Here is a 19,552-nt window from a genome sequence, read left to right on the forward strand (position 1 = left end):
CAAAGTGACATCATTTCATAAAAGAACTAAACAATATAAATTTTCATTAAAGAAAATGACCTTTCGAGAAAGGCATGTGACCAACTTCTGAATTAGTTGTTTCATCAACTAGTCTTTATTAAGACTAAACAACTGATGATTTTACCAACTACTATATCAATGGAGTTCAAAAATTATATAATTTAGACATTACGTCTAACATTGGCTTTTGTCATGCATAAGCTAAAAGCCCCCACATTTTAAATATTTCATCAACATATCATATACAATCAAATAATGACTATATGATTTGAAGTATTCTTAACGTAAACACATTTGTTTACACTCATTAATTTTTGAAACCATTTGACAATATTATTTGGTCAAATCTCGCATGTCATTGTTTACTAAACAATTTATCCAAACATTACGACTTTCCCGGTTTCTCGGCCGGAGGAACAGCAGTGCGGCTTGACGAGGCTATCTCGTTTGCACCAACAGTCGCAGAAGGAATTCCATTCTCATTTGCCATTTCTTACAATGAACAACAGAAGAGATCAATTAATGGCAAAACCAAAACAGTGAATAATACTGTAATTAATAAACAGTACGTAATAAAAACAACTGAAGTTTTAATATACTGTTTTACAGAAAAAACGATGAAGTTTTTATGTTCTTCAAATCGTTTTCTGAATTTCAATACTCTGATGAAGTTTTTATATCTTCAAATCAGAATAATAAAATTCAGACAGAATACAGAATATAATTAATAATTTCCTTAAGATTGTTATTTATCTATATTGCTGTAAATAAATTAAATAATAATCTTTATGAAAAAACCGAAACAGAAAGTTAGTAGAAATTTAATTCCGAAAAACAGTAAATTTCTTCAAAATAAATTCTGTAAAACGTTGTATGAACAAATCGAGCCCACTGAATACACAGTGTATCTTTAAGGAAATTATTCCCCTCAAGTACCCGAGGTTATGGAATATATCCTCCCAGGGTAGAACGATTTAACTCACCAGTGTATCGGTACCTAAAACTCTGGTGATCGGCGAACCACTCGATGGTCGTAAAACACACTGGAATATTTTGTGCAGAAGAAGAAGAAGAAGATTTAGAAAATTTAGTAAGTAAATATTCTGGGATTTGAAGGTCTATTTATAGCCAACTTGGTGATGTTTCTGAAGAGGTTTGCAACCTTTCAGAACAGTCATGGCTGTTGGAACTGGTGTGACCCTCTGAAGAGGTTTGCAACCTTTCAGAATAGTCATGGCTGTTGGAACAGGTGTGACACTGTTTCACAACAGCCATGGCTGTTGGAAATTTTTGCGGAAAATTTAAAACGAATTTAAATTAATCCGGGAAAGAAAAACGGACTAGACCGGACCGGGTCGCGGGTCATCCCTCCATTTCTTTTCCCACCATTTTCCATTCACACCTCTTTTGTTATTATTTATTAAATAATAAACCCAACATATGTGTGTGACAAAATTAGTATATATGTAAAGATACAAAGATTACCTTTGGAAGCACAATAAAGAGAAACAGAAGGTAGTGCCGAAAAGCCAGCAATAGAAGAGAGAAAGATGACATTGCCATTTTCAGATGCTTTGAGCAAAGGATAAGCAAGTTGAGATAAGTGAAAACCAGCGTCAAAATTAGTTCCCATTACAATGTTGTGATCTTCTGCTGTGAAGTCTTTACTTTCCTTATGTATCACAACCCCTGCGTTATTTACCTAACCATGAACAAATTAAATTCAATTAGCGGTTGTAACTTTTTCAAAAGGAACTTTAACTTATATAAATGGATAGTACAAATAATAACTTTTATAAAATTAGATTACTAAATATTCATATATAACGAAAATTTATCTGTACCCGATGTTTACAACAAACCACTAAATAAAATATATCACTTAATCATAGTTAAATGACTTGTAACTACTAAAGTTAAACAATTACATTTGGTATAAATACCCAGTGCGAATAAGTATTTACAGGTGTTATGAAAAGAAAGGCAATTAGAAACTTAATCTAACTATGCTGAGTGGTTAAAAACCCATTTCTTTTTTTGGAACCCCAGGAAAACCCGCAGTCTCTACAGCCTTTGTCCTTCGGGTGAGCACTCTGTGGCGAGCACTCTATGCGCACTGGGTAAACCCCCCACTGTGTAATAACCTGCAAACCACACAGGGGATCTTGAGGGGGGATCGAACCCGCGTCGCCCGTGTGGACAACTCCCTCAAAACTCAACTGGGTCGTCCCTTCGGGACGGTAAAAACCCATTTCAATTAGGAGTACTTTGTTACAAATCACACTTACTATAGACTATTACTTGTAATTAGAGGCAGACCTACTCTTTGGATAGGGGGTCAGTGGCCCTTGATGACTTAAAAAAAAAAAAAAGATGTATATGTAAATATATTTTTAAATAACAAGTATATATTTTGATTGAGAGTCTAAAATTCAAATCTTAGGCAGCTACAGTCATCGATTTAGAGGAGCACAACTTGACTTAAATTAGTGCCACCGACTGTGTTTTATTCTGACTCAAGCATTTACTCATTTTTGTTTGATAGTGGTACTGGTACCCTCCTACTTTCAAATCCTCGGTCCGCGTCTGCATGTAATTTGTCATTAAATAATATGCTAATGAAATTTTTTTTTGTACACTGTCAATACGTAAAAATCAAAATAGGTGGAATTAAAGTCTAACCAAAATATTGAGCTTTCCATTAAAAACATCTCCAACAGCGCGCATAAGATTCTCACGTTCAGTGCGCAACAATAGGTCGCACACATAACCTTCTACTTTAAATCCCTTGTTTCTCCAAATCGCAAGGCATTCCTGCAATTCCTTTTCATTACGTGAACATGTATATACTTTTGCTCCAAGACCTGCCAATTCTTCCACAGTTGCATACCTAAAATGCCAATAATACAAAAGCAGAAGACAGAATAGAGTAAAAATATATACATATAATTAATAAGATCACATTCATTCTGAACTCCCTTATTCTATATTTTGCATTTGCCTCGGTATAGATATATATATAGTTCATAGCTTATAGATTTGTCACATCTTAGCTTGCTGGAGAGGTGAGTTCTGCCTATATATTTCCATGGAAATTATAACGTCTATAATGTTGTATTTAGTACGACGGAAGTCATTTTTCAAGAAGATCTTGATGAGTTAGAGTAGAGTATCACTACACTTACTGATTTATGACAACGAGTGCAAAACTAATAGTACCACTTGTATTTCTTAGAGGATTTCAGCTATAGAGATAAAATTATATATAACGGGAACTAGACCAGGTTTTGCAGGTTCAATTGGCCTCATCGTTTCTTTTGACTCCAACAGTTAATACACAAAAAGAAAATTTTAAAATATATGATTTTAATTAATAACATTATACTCATTCTGATCGATCACATTAATTACTTACTCGGAATTCTACATGTACAAACTTGTCATAGGTATTAGTAAGAGCAGAGTTAGGAAAAGTTACACTGAATATATAAGGTTATAATTATTTTATTTATATATATATATATATATATATATATATATATATATATATATATATATATATATATATATTGATGTTAATAAATTTCTTTGGATTCTTCATGTATTTACTTTATTATGTTTTTGAATTCCCTTATTAAAAATCCTGATTCGGCTGCCACTAACTACCTCTATAATTAAATGGAGGACTCAAGGAGAAAATTTCAAACTCACCCTATGCCTTTAGAGCCACCAGTGACGAGGGCTGTTTTGCCTTTGAGACTCCATCTTCCTTCTTCTTCTCCATTGTTGTCATTCTTGTTAGCATTTGAATCTTCCATTTTTGGTTTCTTAATTGGTTTTTCCTTGAAATGCTCAAAGTGAGAATTTAAGTCTCCAGATTGCTATAAATAATATAGTAGTGGGTGTAGTAGTAATTATAATGTATACAACGCCGGGAAGCCTTTATTACTATACCTATAAGTCCCCAAACCATTATGGAGTCTATATTAGCTTAATGCGATGAAGACACATGAAAGTAAAGGACCATATACTATCAATATAAGAAAATGACTACCATACCTAACTTCTTTGAAAGATATTTGTCCTCATCACCACGTTTTTAATAGTAGTAATTATAATGCTCTAGCTCCTTTTAAAAATGGTTGTCCTCCACATTTTGAGCAGTAGTAATTATAATGTAGTAGCTCCTTTGAAGAATATTTGCCCTCACCACATTTTGAGTAGTAGTAATTACAATGTACTAGCTCCTTTGAAAAATGTTTGTCCTCACCACCACGTTTTGAGTAGTAGCAATTATAATGTGCTAGCTCCTTTAATAAATATTTGTCCTCATCACCACGTTTTTCTCAAGACAGCATTATTTAACATGGGCTCCACTTGTCCAACCACCGTATATATGTCTTCTTTTGTAAATGCTCCGTAACTCCGGATTAGGCGTAGACATGTTAAATAAGTATTAATGTGATATTTTATATATGTGAAGTTCTATCGGGATGAGTATGAGTAAAAATAGTTATTTTAGAATCAAGACGGACATTGAGGTGCATAAGATTCGATAAAATCGACTAAGTTTACGAAAGAATTGTCTTCCAACAGGATTTCATGAATATCTGTAATGATTTTTGTGACGACCCAAAGGGTCATCACCTATTTCCTCATCTATTCCGTGCTTCCGAGGCCTTAAAACCTCATTTTTACTTGTCTCGATTTGCGTGCGCAGTCCGGGCGCGTAGCCGGAAAGCTTTTTTGTTGAAATATGTGAATTCCGTGAAAATTTTGAAGAATTTTGATATTGATATGATTATAGTTGACTTTGGTCAACATTTTTCGTAAACGGACCCGGACCCGAGATTGGACGGTCCCGGAAGGTCCGTAGAAAAATATGGGACTCGGGCATGTGCCCGGAATCGAATTCCGAGGTCTAGAGCCCGAGGAAAGAATTTTTCTGTGAAATTGTTTTTCTGAAATTATTAAGGAAAATAGAAATGAAAATTGATTAAAAGACTATGGTATCGGGCTCGTATTTTGGTTCCGGCGCCCGGTACAAGTCTTAAATATGTGGTAAGCACTTTCTGTGAAGTTTGGTCGAAATCGGACGTCATTTGACGTGTTTCGGACCTAAATATCTAAAGTTTGAAGTTTATGAAGTTATAATGAAAAATCATGTGCTTTGAGGCTTGATTCTATGTAAATGATGTTATTTTGGCGATTTGATCACACGAGCAAGTCCGTAGGATATTTTCGAGGTTGTATACATGTTTGGTTTGGAGCCCCGAGGGCTCGGGTGAGTTTTGGATAGGCATCGGATTGCATTTCCTCATTTTTGAAAAGCTGGTATTCCCCAGTTCTGGTATCGCATTTGCGAAGAAGTACTCGCAAATGCGAAGTCGCAAATGCGGCAACTCGATCGCAAATGCGAAGAAAGGGAAGTCTGGGCCGGATCGCTAATGCGATCATTCCTTCGCAAATGGAAGAGGGGGGAAATGGGCTGGGGTCGCAAATGCGACGCCCATGCTCGCAAATGCGAGAGGGCCCAGATCGCAAAAGCGATCGATACTTTGCAAATGCGAAGTCTGTGCCCAGGCCCAGTGTTCGCAAATGCGAACCAAGGATCGCAAATTCCCAGCCCTGTCTTGTTCGCAAATGCGAACCAAGGCTCGCAATTCCCATATCCGAGGCCCAACAAATTTTATACTTAGTTGAATTTTCACCACTTTTCACCATTCTTTCAAAACCCAAACACCATAGGCGAATTTTCAAGAGCAAACTTCATCCCAAATCACTTGTAAGTTGATTTTTACTCAATTCTTTCAATCTTTAACATCATTAAACATGTTTTCCACTAGAAATCAAAGATTTTCATGGGTGAAATTGGGATTTTTGGGTAGAACCTAGGTTTTCTATAAATTGGGGAGTTGGACCTCGATTTGAGGTCCGATTTCAAAACAAATTATATATTTGAACTCGTGGGGGAATGAGTAACCAGATTTTGGTTCGAACCTCGAGTTTTGACCACGTGGGCCCGGGGGCATTTTTGGAATTTTTGGAAAAAAAACTTGGGAAATTCATTTTTATGCATTCAAATTGATTCATATAGTGTTTATTAAAGTAATTGAGCAAATTCTGATTAGATTCGAGCGAATTGGAGGTGGAACCGCGAGGTAAAGCAATAGTTGAGGATTAAGTGGATTTCAAGGCTTTGAGGTAAGTGTTTGGTTTAACCCTAGCTTGAGGGAATAGGAGTTGAGTCTTGTTGCTAATTGCTATGTGATCGAGTACGATGTATAGGCATGGTGACGAGTATCTATACATTAGTGTCTAGCATGACCGTGAGTCCTTATAATGTGATTATCATGAACTGATTGTGAATTCCATGTTTATTGGAGTATTTCTATATGTTGTGAATAACATGTGAATGGTGATATGATAATTTTATCCCTAGGAGCATTGGCTCGAATTGTGATATGAATATTGAAAGTATATGAAATGACTTGTTTCATTGAGGAGCGTCGGCTCCAGTTGTAGAACGAATTGTGACAGTACGAGTGATAATTGAACCTCTAGAGCATTTACTCGAGTTGTGAAGAGAAGAGATCGTTATGTTGCCCTCTTGACGGGCTATTGTTGGGTTGTGATTCCTCTGCATTGTGTTCTTGACGGATACTAGGGTCGCTTAGGTTAATGTTTCCTTGTGTTGTGGGATGACTATAGTTATAGCTGAGGTGGTTAAGTAACGTAATAGGCTAGTTATCAATAGGGTGGTTAGGTGAGGAAATCGGTTAGATATAGCTGAGATGGTTAATTGTGGTAATAGGTTGGTTATAGTTGTGGTGGTTAGATGTTGGAACTAATGTGGTTATAGTAATCCCCTTGCCAGAATATTTGAGATGATGTTTTGTTCCCTTACTGGGAAGTCGTTATATTGTTGTTTCTGACGGAATATGAGATAAGAAATTTCTTGGAGCTTGGACTCCAGTGATATCATGAGATAAGAAAAGTAAGGAAGAGAAAACGTTGTTGATTATTCCCTTGCCGGGACGTTTGGTTGAACTTGTTGGATTCTTTCCCTTGTCGGGATGTTTGTCAAATATTAACTTATTTTTATGCCCCTTAATTGTGACTGTTGTTTGGGGAGTCGGACTGTTAAATGATATTGAGGATCGGGTTGCACACCGCAACAATGATATTGAGGATCGGGTTGCACGCCGCAACAATGATATTGAGGATCGGGTTGCACGCCGCAACAGTAAAAGGTGAGGATCGGGTTGCGCACCGCAACAATGATACATGATAAATGATATGGGTCGGGTTGCACGCCGCAACAGTGGTATTTATGGAGCGGGTTGCACGCCGCAACAATAGTAATTATGGAACGGGTTGCACGCCGCAATAGCTATTGAGGCTATGTATTTGTATTTGAATATTGATTCCTTGTTCATTGTGAACCTAAGCTGTTTTAGTTGTTACTCTGGATTGCCGTTAATATTGTATCTCCCCTTAGCATGTCTCCCCTCCCATGTTGTTAATTACTTGGTATTCGATTTTCGCTGTAGATGTATAACTGCACAGGTTTATGTGATGTCCAGTCTAGCCTCGTCACTACTTCGCCGGGGTTAGGCTAGATACTTACCAGCACATGGGGTCGGTTGTGCTGATGCTACACTTCTGTGCATTTTTGCACAGGTCCAGGTTTTGAGGAGGAGCAGCAGCAGTAGTTCGGGAGCAGACTTTCCTATTCACGAGACTGAGGTAGCCGTGCAGGCGTCCGCAGGCCTGGCGTCTCTTCTTTATGTTTCCTTTGACTGTTGCCTCATTGTTTTCGAGACAGACAGCTATTATATTTCTTCAGACCTTTGTATTTAGTTTATTCTTAGTGGTTCGTGAGTAATGTGACACCAAATCTTGGGTAGAGGCTATTGTTGACTATTCCGCGTTTTGATTCAGACTTATAAATTAGACTTTCGCTATTATTATTATTAAATTCCATATTTCTTATTGATGTTATAAATTGTTAACAGATTTATTTATTAACGAAAGGTAATTAAGTTGGCTTGCCTAGCTACCGCGAGTAGGCGCCATCACGATCCCGATGGTGGAAAATCCGGGTCGTGACAATTTTTGGAAAACGCAAAAAACAAAAGTTGTAGCCCTTTGAAAATAGTCACGTTTTTACCAAAAACGTAATAAAACATATTGTCATTAAATATAACACCACTGTTTATGCATATGTATATTAATTCGTAATTCCAGAATTAAGATACTAATAAAACAATAACGTTTTTGGCATAGAATAATCATACCAAACATGTAGAATTAATCAACATGTTTTAATATTACTCTATTCATGCTGTATTACACTATCTAGTTAGATGTAATACGACGGCTGATACAAATTGTTAGAACATGCGCAGCGAAAGCAAGCATACAATCCATGCATCAAATACATGTAAACTAGACAATGCTATGATTACTAGATTAGAAGCACTAACCTCTTGAAATCGTTGCATAAATCCTCCACACAGCAAGAATCCAGAGCTGCAGTCTTTTGCTATATGCCTAGTATACCTTGGACGAGTTTGCTTTGAGTGAGCAAGACCAATACAACTCTAAAAGGTGAGTTATTGGGTGAATATTGTCTTCCTTAAGTAGACATGTTTTTAGCCAAAAATAGGCTCCAAAAACATGTAGGATTCTGCTTTCACAAGTAGAATCCTACTCTAACCCTACCATATGACATTTCTCCCAGTCAGTCCAGGTTTTTACTAGGTATAGCAAGGACCACAGAAATAATAAGAGGCTACTAATTATAGTATTAATTTGAAATTAACATGAATTAATTCTTACTATAATCAATTGCAATTTATTCCACTAAAAAACTGCAATTGAACTCCTCATTATGAATTTCGAAAATTCAGTAACACTTATTTTAACTCCCCATGTTAAGATCTCAAATACCAGTTAATTAAATTAAATCACTGAAAATTTAATTTAATCAACTAATTAAATCCTTTACAATTGCGCTTAAATTATTTCATGTGACGGATACAAAATCCACCGGCCGGATTTTCACATGAAAACTCATAAGCTTACATAAAGGGGTATCATCAAACTCAAAATCGAGTCATGGATTCTATCAACTAATTTTTATTTCACGAATGTTATTCGTTATTGTCCAATCAATTAGGCATACACTAACTCTGAATAGAGTCGTACCTTTTGATAAAACAAAATAATAAATAAATTATATTGATCATAATAATTATATCAAGATTAGGAGTATAAGCTCATTTAATGAATTAGAGAAAATATTTTACATATATTCTGTACAAAAACATCTTTTCTCTACATGGTCCGTTCAATATACACTAAGTATACTAACACAAGAAGTCGGAGCAAAACCACTCCCATAATAAAGACAAATTATACTATAATCTTGTGCTACAATCATCAAGATATTTTGTCCAATAATATCTTCGATTGTGAACAAAATTTATTAATTATGAAAACCGACCATCTAATCTTCTGTGCATGAGCTAAGACTCCATACACTAAATTGTCTACTACATAACTAAAAGGACACACATGTAACAAATAATCTATTTAAAATAGTACTTTATTGAATTGAATAAATTAAATAAACAATTGTTCCATAAATAATAAAACAAAATACTACGTCTAAACCGCATGGTTAATACTATATCCCAACATATAGTACCAATATAAGAAAATGACTGACTACATACTTAACTCCTTTAAAAAATATTTGTCCTAATCACCGCGTTTTCACCACGTTTTTAATAGTAGTAATTATAATGCTCTAGCTCCTTTGGAAAATGGCTGTCCTCCACATTTTGAGCGGTAGTAATTATAATGTAGTAGCTCCTTTGAAAAATATTTGCCGTCACCACATTTTGAGTAGTAGTAATTACAATGTACTAGCTCCTTTGAAAGATGTTTGTCCACATCACCACGTTTTGAGTAGTAACAATTATAATGTGCTAGCTCATTTAATAAATATTTGTCCTCATCACCACGTTTCTCTCAAGACAGCATTATTTAACATGGGCTCCACTTGTCCGACCATCATATATATGTTTTCTTTTGTAATGCTCCGTAAATCCGGACTAGGTGTGGACATGTTAAATAAGTATTAATGTGATATTTTAGACATGTGAAGTTCTATCGGGATGAGTATGAGTGGAAATAGTTATTTTAGAATCAAGACGGACAGTGAGGTGCACAAGATTCGATAAAATCGATTAAGTTTACGAAAGAACTGTCTTCCAGTAGGATTTCGTGAATATCTATAAGGAAATTGGGAAAACGCAAAATACAAAAGTTGTATCTCTTTGAAATACCTTTTCAATGATATATTGTGAAGCCCGAACAGATCTCTGTGAAAAATGTTACGTGCATTTTACTGAACAATATGTAGTATACGCTCCCAGGTGAGCGCCCGGATGGTCCCGTGCGCGGATGCGCACTTGTGGCAGTGCCACTGCCCTGCTGACCGGATGGGCCTTCAGCTGCATGGGGGCGCACCCAGGAAGCTGCTTTATAAGACCTACTTGGTCCTCCATACCCCAAAATACAAAAAACTTGCTCTAGAAAGGGAAGCTCTCAAGAACCTAACCTCCCCCAAGGTCCCTCCATCATCCGTGGTAAGTTCTAATGAAAGATTCTAAGTAATTTCAATTCTCCAATACTTTATTAACATGGGTAAACCCCTCAAATCATTAGATATTCAATCGAGACATCATTATTGAGAAAAGAAATCCTACAACTTGAATTCAAGAGGATTGAACGTCAAAGGGTAATATCTTCACCCTCTAATTGATTATAGCATTGGATTAATGATTATAGAGTCTAAGTTCATGAGATATGAGTTGATGAGTTTGATAGAAAAATATGAATGGCTATAGGTTTGGGTTGTTGATTATTGATTAAAGGTGTTGTATATCTTATGGGTGATGAAGAATGATATTGATTGTAGCAATTTAAGATTTTAGAATTTATCTAGGAGCAAGAGAATGGGTTGTTGGGTGTAGAAATACCATTATGAGGGCTATGAGGCTTTACGCCCATAATGTGTTTGATAAAATGCCTAAGTGACCAGAACATGAGTATTGGAATCCCTTTGACTTGTATTGATATAGATTAAAATTGAAAGGGTTGGCGAACGTTATATTAGCTCAAGAGCAGGGAGTTAAAATATGTGAGGCTAACTCTCTATGTTTGGGAATGTTAATGATTCTCCTAAATTACGTTTCTTTTACGACGTTACTTAATTGCCTCAGAAATATAATTAAGCGTAGTTATTTGAATAGTTGCAGAACTTCTATTCTCTAGCTTCATAACTCGTTCATGACTTTCATTCTGAACGTTGTGAGCTCAGTGCATAATCAATACATATTTGGGTTTGATGCCCATGAGTCTCTGTCCAGATTACTCAGTATGTCATAAACAATTGAAGTTTCAGTTTTCATAATTAGTTCAAGAATACATGTCTCAGTCTAGTCCTGATCAGTATTCCAGTATCATGTAACTCAATGTGATTCAGTATTTCAGTATCACATATTGCAGTATGATTCTCAATTCCTGAGGCCGTAATTTATACTTTCTGCATGTTTGGGCCCGAGGCCGTAGTTTATGCTTTATGCATTTTTGGGCCTGAGGCCGTAGTTAGTTATATGTATAATTGGGCCTGAGGCTGTAGCTTGTGCACGTATATATTGGGCCCGAGGCCATAGTTTATTCAGATAAAAAAGTGGTTCATCATTCAGAAGAGGGAGTATGTATATCCTTACTTCCTTTGTTCAGTTATCAATTATCAGCTACCATTTCAGTTATCAGTTATCAGTTATCAGTTATCTGTTATCATTTTAGTTATCAGTTATCAGTTTCAGCAGTTATCATTTCAGTTATTAGTTATCAGTTCTCAGTCATCAGCTTAGTTTCAGTTCAACATTTTTAGTTCTTTCTTTCAGTTGTTTTACATACCGGTGCAATTTAAATGTACTGACATCCCTTTTGCCCGGGCCTGCATCTCACGATGCATGTAATTATTTACAAGTTGATGACTCAGAGCGCTAGGATTCTCGTACCAGCTATTTGGTGAGCCCTAGTTCTTTCGGAGAATTATCATTATGTTATAGTCTTACAGTATTTACAGACAGTCAGTATTTCAATACTTCATTGGAGGCTTCATAGACTAGAGTAACAGTTAGACATGGTTGCATTCTTATTATTTAAGCAATATTGACTACCGATATGTTTCAAACTTATATTAGTATTCTGCACTTTGATTTAAATTATTCAGACTTTTTATAACACCCTGAATTTTATAAATAAATTATGTGTATTTAGGTGATCTTGTTTTTATTGCTAATGTTTTATCACTTTTCTTAAAACAATTCAACTTTATTTGATTAAAAAAGTGGGAGTATAAAACAAGACTTAGTATATCCTATTCAATCCCTTTAATCTATTTTGCCCATTTGATATAAATAATATCTAGCTTCTACCCATTTGGGAGATAAACCCTTTATATTAGCAAAATCTTTTTCTCTCTCATAAGACATTCTCTATCCCTTTTGTCACGAACCAAAACTGCTATGTCGTGATGGCACCTATCGTGGAACTAGGCAAGCCGACTCTTTTACCTGTAAGGCCCCGGAAATTTTTGCTAAGTAATTCAGGATTTTGTGGTGTCACGTAGGCTTATTATAATATTTTTATGTGCTATTAACATGGTGTACATCTATTGGATTTGGTAAATATGTGTATAAGTCTTATGGTAAGTAATTTGGGGTCCAAGGAAAGGCCAAAGTCTAAGAAAAATTAGAAAAGTCCATAATAGGCAAAAATTCCCAACGATCTTGCACTAGTCCCTACTTTGAACAAGCACGTCTAAATATGTATAATGTTTTATGTTATGAATAACCTATTAAATGAAAGGTCTTTGAGTCTAGTTTCCAACGCTTCAAACCGTTCGTCATTTGGACATTCCTACGCAAAGTTATGATCAAATTACCAAAGGCTGGAAAATGCTATCCCGTGTCAAATCTGCGACCGCATTCCTGTCGCATTGTTGACTCTGCGGTCGCATTTCTGTCGCAGACTGGGCAAGTGTAGCCCAGTTTTGGGCGCCGATTTGCGGTGCATTATACGGCCAGCATTCGCATTCTGCGGTCCATTCTACTATAGCAGAATTGACATCGGAGGGTTAATTTTCTAATTTTTATAACCCGACCCCATTTAAATATATATAGCCTTTGGGCTTCATTTGGGGTCATTTTCTACTGATTTTAGAGAGAGGTGAGAGCATTTTAGAGAGAGAAGGAGGAACCCAACATTTAAATCATCCAAACCTTGCATCAATCTTCAAGAATCAAAGAACCCAATCACAAGTTCTTCATCTAAGAGGTAAGATTCTATACGCTAGGTTTTAATTTCGAGTTTGGAGTATAAGATGGGGTATTGAGGTATGATTATTGGGTGTAATGCTATTATGTATACATGCATGTACAACTTAGGTTTATGGGAAGATCGTTTAACATAAATAAGTAAAGATTGGGTTAGGGAATGAAGAAAATCTTGAAAAGGGGATTTGAAATCAAGATACTCAACTAGTATTTGATAAAATGCTCAAATGAGCTAGAATTATGAATATCTTCCTAATTTGTGTTCAATTTTGCTATGTCCCAAAATAGATTGAAGTTGCTAGAATTTCCGGAATACCGTAGTAATTAAAGGAAAGCTCAAGAAAGGTATGTATGGCTAACTTTAACTCTTGTAGAATCCCCCTTGTTGTGACGAGCATACGGTATGTGTACCTTGTATGAGAATATGTGAATTGATTGCCTTAGTTGATTTCCATACCACCAAGTTATATGTGATTGTGAGAAGTGATTTGATGTGCCTATCTTGTTATGTGCAAAGTTTGTAAAAGCTTGAGGATGTCGACATGGAAGTATGTGTTTACTTATGTGAACTATTTGTGAATTCTTGTGATTTATGTGCCTTGAACGTTGTTGGTTAAGTCTTACGATATGATGGTGCAAGTAAATGGAAACAAACCAAATGTGGGTGTGTGATTGTGAAAGTGTTATGTGGTAAGAACTGAGAAACAAATGATGGAAGGAAATCGTAAATGATGCACTTGGAACAACTGTGGTAATAACATATTTGGCTTGTTGTGGGTAATTATTGTGGTGACTTAAATTGCATATGAGTTGTTGAATATGATGAAGTGGTATTGATGGCTACGGAAATTCTTGTGAATTGTTGTGGTTGTTCTTTGAGAATTGTTGTTGTTGTTCTTGTGAATTGTTGTTGTTGTGTGTTGTTTGTGAATTGTGATTGTTCGGTGGGATCGGGTTGCGCGCCGCAACACGAAGTAATAATGTGTGGGTTGTGGTGATAAGGGTGGCCGAGGTAATAAGGGTGGAAAGTGATCGAAATCACTATTGAAATGAAAGTATGAGAAATTTGTGAAATCATTGATGTGATAATGTTGAGGGGGAAAAGGAGAGATTGTAAACTTGTTTGGCTTTGATTGTTTCTTTCACGTGCATTTGATCGTTGATTCTATTGATGTCTGTTACTTGTGTGTGTTATTTGATTTTACTTGGGGTGAAGTTTGTTTATACATACCAGTACAATTCAAATGTACCGACGTCCCTTTTGCCGGGGGCGCTACATTCGTGTTATGATTGTAGGTGGTTCTATAGCAGGTACTCCAGTCCACCGACAGTAGCACCTCCTCCACTTTCCATCAGCTGTATTAGTGAGCCCCTTTCCTCTCGGGGCCCTACGTGGCTCATGCCGCCTTTCCTCCGGAGTTTATATTGGTATTTGTGTAAGGTATAGCCGGAGCCTTGTTGCCGGCATTTCCATATTATTCTTCAATTGTATTTAGAGGCTCCGTAGACAGGTTGTGGGTAGTGTCGGGCATGGGGATTTAAAAATTGAAATATTGATGTTTGGCAATGATGTATAAAACTTCTAATACCTTTGATATTGCGAATGAAGTTGCTAATGAAAATGAAATGGAAATTGTTAATGATATGTTTATAGAATTTGATTAATGGAGTCCATCTCCTATTTATTCATGAGTTAGTTTGGGTAGAATGAGATCTAACAGGCTTGCTCGGTCGGGTTTACTCGGTTGAGCGCCGGTTGCGCTACTCGGATTTTGGGGCGTGACATTACCAAAACAACCCGTTATTACAATTTAAAGATTACTTCAAGCTACTTAATTAATAAAACTTCATAGGATAAATCTGAATAACAAATTGCGGAAAGAAAAGCACACTAGTCATGAGCATCTACTAAGAACTGTCCGATAAAATTAAGACTAATACAGTTTGGAAAACAACTAATAACATCTAAAGGAAGATAGGAGGGAGAAGAGAAGAGCTGCTATCGCCATGCAGCTACCTTGCTAACTCCAACGGATCCGCGACGGATGAAATCAACACTAGCTAGCACGTCCAGCAACCCCTGGATCTGCACACAAGGTGCAGGGAGTAATGTGAGTACGCTAACTCACTAAATAATAACATTAAATAAAGACTGAGCAGTAGTGGCGAGCAGTAAAAACACATAAGGTCCACCTCATAAAATCTCAAGAATTACAACATATTTTCAAATCAGTACGTGAGTCAAATCATCTCGTTTTAAAACCCAGTTTTTGGTAAAAATCATTTGAAGATATTTTTCAACAGTTTCAACAGAGGCTCAAAACAAAAGAGAGTAAAATGGTGAAATTCGTAAATAGCCCCTCGGGCAGAACATCACTCATAAGAATCCCCTCTGGCAGAACATCACTCATATACATCCCCTCGGGCAAATCTCACAGCCACTAGTATACAGCCCCTCGGGAAGATCTCATATCACTCACCCAGGGTGCCCGCGCTCACTCGGGGTGTGCAGACTCTGGACGGGCTCCTACAGCCCAAGCTCTATAACAAGCTACCTCGTGACATTATCAATAAGGCCCTCGCCCTCACATAATCATGAATCAGTAACAACCTACTGTGGCGCGCAACCCGATCCCACAGCATCCTCAAAAACATGCCCTCGGCCTCACTCGGTCATAAACCTCTCAAGCCACTTGGGCTATTAGTAAAAATAGGGAGCTCAGCCCAAAATAACATTTTCTATGCATAAAAAACGGGGAATAAAGACTGAGTTATGAAATCAGTAAAACATAGCATGACTGAGTATAGATTTTCTATAAAAACAGTGAGAGGATAATAAGAAAAGGCTCCTAAGGATCCATAAAACTTTGGGACAAGGCCCAAGTATGGCATTCAACCCAATTTATAGAAATTCTTTCTAAAACACATAAGTATTATATAGTTTTAGTCAAATGCGCAACTTTATTAGTTGCTACGGGACAGACCAAGTCACGGTCCCCAACGATGCACGCCCACACGACCGTCACCTAGCATGTGCGTCACCTCAAAGTAGTAAAATGATGCAAAATCCGGGGTTTCATACCCTCAGGAATAGATTTACAATCATTACTTACCTCAAACCGGTCAAATCCCTACTCCGCGACGTCCTTGCCTCTGGAATCGGCTTCCAAACGTCTCGAATCTAACCAAAAACAATACAATGCAATCAATATAGGTCAAGGAACCAATTCCACACGAAAAACTATCAATGTAGACCAAAATCCGGAAATTTACCCAAACCCAGCCCCCGGGCCCACGTCTTGGAATCCGACAAAAATCACAAAACTAGAACCCTTTCACTCACGAGTATAACCATACCAAATTCATCAAAATCTGACATCAAATGGTCCCTCAAATCCCCAAATCAAACTCTCCAGTTCCCAAGCCCTAACCCCACATTTTCATCCCTAATTTCTTCTAATTACATGCTTAAACAACTGAAAATCACCATAATTACGAGTATTAGACTCAAGTAACTTACCTCAATGAAAACCACATTGATTCCCTCTTCAGAACTCTCCAAAAAGCTCCAAGTCCGAATGAAAATTTTTGAAGAATACCCCAAAAATTCGCGAAGTGTTCCTTATATATCTTCTGCCCAGGCGTCTCGCACCTGCAACTCCTTTTAGCGCATCTATGCAACCGCACTTGCGGTCCAAGCGCCGCACCTGTGGAAATCACTTATCTGCCCAAAACTGCTTCTGCGGTCCATTACTCGCACCTGCGGTCTCGCAAGTGCGCTCCACTAATCGTATCTGCGGTTCCTGCCCTCCTCAGCCTTGGCCGCATCTACGGCCCTTTCTTCGCTTCTACGGGCCCGCATCTACGGTCCTTACTTCGCAGGTGCTGTTATGACAACTGAGTGAAATCTTCAGCATTCCTCAAATTCCATCCTTGATCCTTCACTCACCCGAAATCAACCCGAGGCTCTTGGGACCTCTATCAATCATACCAACAAGTCACATATCAACATACGAACTTCGTCAAACCTTCGGAACACTCAAAACAACATCAAAACACCAAATCACTCTCGCATTCAAGCTTAAGAACTTCTAAACTTCCAATTTCCGCAAACGATGCCGAAACCTACCAAACCTCGTCCGAATGACCTAAAATTTTGCACACACGTCACAAATGACACTACAAACCTACTCCAACTTCTGAAATTTCATTCCGACCCCGATATCAAAATTTCCACCACCGACCAAAAATGGAAAAATTTCCATTTTCGCCAATTCAAGCCTAATTCTACCACGGACCTCAAAATTACATTATGGACGCGCTCCCAAGTCCAAAATTACCTAACGGAGCTAACCAAACCATAAAAATTCACATCCGAGATCGTTTACACACAAGTCAACATCCGATTGACTTTTCCAACTTAAACTTCTAAATAGGTGACTAAGTGTCGCATTCCACACCGAAACCACTCCGGACCCAAACCAACCAGCACGATACGATTAAATACAGCTGAGGAACACATAAGGAAGCAGAAATAGGGGAAACGGGGCTATGATTCTCGAAACGACCGGCCGGGTCGTTATATCCTCCCCCTCTTAAGCAAATGTTCGTCCTTGAACGAGTCTAGAAACATACTTGAAGCCTCAAACAGGTGTGGATATCTGCTCCGTATCTCCCGCTCGGTCTCCCAAGTAGCCTCCTCCATAGGCCGACCTCTCCACTGCACTTTCACTGATGCTACATTCTTTGATCTCAACTTTCGGACCTGTTGCTCCAAAATAGCCACTGGCTCCACATCATAACTCAAATCACCATCTAACTGAACCGTGCTGAAATCCAAAACATGAGACAGATCGCCAACATACTTCCGGAGCATAGAAACATGAAATACCGGATTCACACCCGACAAGCTAGGTGGCAAAGCAAGCTCATAAGCCACCTCCCCAATCCTCCGAAGCACCTCAAAAGGCCCAATGAACTGAGGCTCAACTTTGCCTTCTTCCCAAATCTCATAACACCCTTCATGGGTGAATCCTTCAGTAGAACCTTCTCCCCAACCACGTAAGACACATCATGAACCTTTCTATCAACATAACTCTTTTGTCTTGACTGAGCTATACGAAGCCGCTCCTGAATCACTTTCACCTTGTCTAGAGCATCCTGTACCAAGTCTATACCCAAAATCCTAGCCTCGCCCGGCTCAAACCAACCTACTGGAGATCTACATCGTCTCCCATATAAAGCCTCATATGGATCCATCTGAATACTCGACTGATAAATGTTGTTCTATGCAAACTCCGCGAGCGGTAGAAACTGGTCACATGAACCCCCAAAATCAATGACACAAGCGCGCAACATGTCCTCCAATATCTGAATAGTGCGCTCGTACTAGCCGTCCATCTGAGGGTGAAAAGCTGTGCTCAACTCAACCTGAGTACCCAACTCTCACTGCACGGCCCTCCAAAACTGCAATGTAAACTAAGTACCTCTATCTGAAAGAATGGAAACTGGGACACCATGCAGGCGAATAATCTCTCGGATATAAATCTCAGCTAACCGCTCTAAAGAATAGGTAGTGCACACAGGAATGAAGTGCGCGGACTTGGTCAGCCGATCCACAATCACCCAAATAGCATCAATCTTTCTCAAAGTCCGTGGGAGTCCAACTACGAAATCCATGGTGATCCGCTCCCACTTCCACTCTGGAATATCTATTCGCTGAAGCAAGCCACCCGATCTTTGATGCTCATATTTTACCTGTTGACAATTGAGGCACCGAGCAACAAACCCCACTATATCTTTCTTGATTCTCCTCCACCTATAGTGATGTCTCAAATCCTGGTACATCTTTGCGGCACCCGGATGGATGGAATACCGCGAACTGTGGGCCTCCTCTAGAATCAACTCCCGAAGCCCATCTACATTGGGCACACATATCCAGCCCTGCATCCTCAATACCCCATCGTCACCAATAGTCACATCTCTGGTATTGCCGTGCTAAACTCTATCCTTGAAAAGGAGCAAATAAGGATCATCATACTGGCGCTCTCTGATACGATAAAACAAGGAAGACTGAGAAACCACACAAGCTAGGATCCGACTGGGCT

The 19,552-nt window shown here is 38.0% G+C and overlaps 1 protein-coding gene across 1 annotated transcript in view; it reads right to left on the bottom strand.

The window, feature by feature from the left end:
- Positions 1–4,038, bottom strand: part of LOC109244019 (tropinone reductase 1-like) — a gene marked incomplete at its 3' end in the record, with an annotated part of 11,092 nt that extends 7,054 nt beyond the window's left edge. The window contains 3 exon segments of the mRNA XM_019411049.1: positions 1,507–1,723; positions 2,704–2,911; positions 3,733–4,038. Of these exon segments, the coding sequence (XP_019266594.1) occupies positions 1,507–1,723; positions 2,704–2,911; positions 3,733–3,839 (532 nt within the window).
- Between the last annotated feature and the right edge of the window lie 15,514 nt (positions 4,039–19,552).

Source organism: Nicotiana attenuata, unplaced genomic scaffold, assembly GCF_001879085.1.
Source record: "Nicotiana attenuata strain UT unplaced genomic scaffold, NIATTr2, whole genome shotgun sequence".
Taxonomy (NCBI): domain Eukaryota; kingdom Viridiplantae; phylum Streptophyta; class Magnoliopsida; order Solanales; family Solanaceae; genus Nicotiana; species Nicotiana attenuata.